Genomic DNA, 2054 nt, shown 5'->3' on the forward strand with positions numbered 1-2054 from the left:
GTCTGCTTCTGTCTCCTTGAACCCCAGTGGGCCTCAGCAGATGGCCGCTCACACTGAGCCTGGTTCTGCTGGAGGTTTCTTCCTGTTCAAAAGGAAGTTTTTTCTCTCCACTGTCGCTAAAGCATGCTCAATGTGAAGTATTGCTGAAGAATAAATGAGTCGGTGCAATCAACTGGTTTTCCTTAGATAGAAAACTTTGAATCAATCTGACTGGATGATCTGGTGAGCTTTAAAGTGACCTGAGATGACGTGTTGTGAATTGGAGCTATAGAAATAAACTGAATAGAATTGAATTGAACTAGTGAGCAGCACATCGACCTACATCATAGAGGAGAAGGTTTTCCTCCTCTCAGTTCAGCTGAAGCGTAATGAACATTTCATCAACACCGTAGAACTTGATTCAGAGCTCAGTCTTACGTTTAAACGCTTTGGGGGACGTGTCGGCGGCGCCAGGCGTCTTTGGAACGATCATGCGCTTCCCAAACACCTGGACATCAAAGCTTGCATAGTCAAAAGAAACCTTGGAGTATTTCTCCAGCTCCTTGGCCAGGTTGGCTCGGGGTGTGGTGGTCACCGTGTTGGGCCGGTAGCTGCCATACTGAGGGATCTCCAGCTGTTTCACAAAACACATCGGTCTGCAAGAAAAGTCAGGGGTTCACCGAAATGCCTGGAGACAGGTGGGCGGCCCTGGAGGAGGGAGGGACTGCCTTACCGTAGCACTCTATCCGAGTTGGAGGTGGGCTCAGCGGCTGAGGCCTGCAGTTGGACCTGCTTGTCCTGGTTTTTGTTCAGCTTAGCTGCTGCTGCTATGGGGCAGCCGGACAGGCTGAAAGGTTCAACATTCAAACAATCACTTTAGCCAAAAAACAAGCATCCAGACGGTTACTTTAGGTCATTCACTCCAACATGCGTTAGTAGTATTAGAGGGGATTCAGTTTTCTGAAATGTCTCTGATTTTTCTTAAATACACTGCAAAAAGTGAAATATAAGGAAATAAATGTTTCTCTCTTGGAATTCATGTTTTACCTTCATTTGAGCAGGAAGACTGTTTCCTAATGGAGTAAAATGATTTATGTTTAGAATAATTAAGAACAGCTACATTATCGCATTTCAAGTGAATAATACCAAATTATTTTATTTTAAGCCCATATAGATCCTCTCATTTACCTGCTCAAATCAAAGGCAAATCGACATATTTAAAAAAGTTAAACTTATTTCTAGATCTGTCTCTGCAGTGCAAATAGGATAAAGATTAGACAATAAAAACGTTCAGTCTTAGATCTAGTCAACAAGTCTATTTGATCATTTTGAGATTAATATACTGAGTAAGAGTAGATTTTTAGATGAATAATCTCCTTTTGAGAGGATCCTACTATCAATGCAATAATCTGTCAGTGCAGGAAGACAAATCTGTGTCGCTGGGATTTGAATTGAAAATGCCACTGAAATTTAAATGCTGTATGTTTCAGTGTTAAAATATATTCAGAACACATTTTTGACCTAAACATTTTTTATTGTCGACTAAGAAACCGTAACGGGATTGGCTGGGTGTTGGACGCCACAATCCATCGCTAATGTCTGTGACCTGAAGTAACCCTTCCCTTTTTACACTGAATTTAGACGCCGAATTTAAGACGGTGAAATAGAGCCAGTTGAATCTCAGGAGGGTGAAAAGATTGAGTTTGAATATTGAGGTTGAATTTTTTTTATATGCAGATTTTTTTAACACTGAAAATTTTACCATAAGTATTGAAAATGCAATCATTTTGAAATAGTAATGTGAATTTTTAGCTTGAAGAGAAAATAACAAATGAAATTACAACTGTGTAGAAATAATGACAATGACTTTTTTTAGGTCAAAAATGTGTTCTAAATATATTTTAACACTGAAACAGGAAGTACAAACATACAACATTTGAATTTCAGTGGCATTTTTAATTCAAATCCCAGCGACACAGATTTACTTCCATAAAGACAGCTGCACCTGCTCAGAGTTCTGGAAATCATCAATCGATTATTGCACTTTTCTCATTAGAATTTTCCCAAAGGAAGAT

At 39.5% G+C, this 2054-nt stretch overlaps 1 protein-coding gene across 1 annotated transcript in view; it reads right to left on the minus strand.

Annotated features, from left to right (window-relative positions):
* LOC107098923 (myelin transcription factor 1-like) overlaps positions 1-2054 on the minus strand; it is a 39900-nt gene that overhangs the window by 29038 nt on the left and 8808 nt on the right. Inside the window, exons 8-9 of the mRNA XM_015396814.1 lie at positions 713-826; positions 418-635 (exon numbers count right to left, since the gene is read on the minus strand). Of these exons, the coding sequence (XP_015252300.1) occupies positions 418-635; positions 713-826 (332 nt within the window). The remainder of the gene's footprint in view (positions 1-417; positions 636-712; positions 827-2054) is intronic.

Source organism: Cyprinodon variegatus, unplaced genomic scaffold (genome assembly GCF_000732505.1).
Source record: "Cyprinodon variegatus isolate N-32 unplaced genomic scaffold, C_variegatus-1.0 Scaffold822, whole genome shotgun sequence".
NCBI lineage: Eukaryota > Metazoa > Chordata > Actinopteri > Cyprinodontiformes > Cyprinodontidae > Cyprinodon > Cyprinodon variegatus.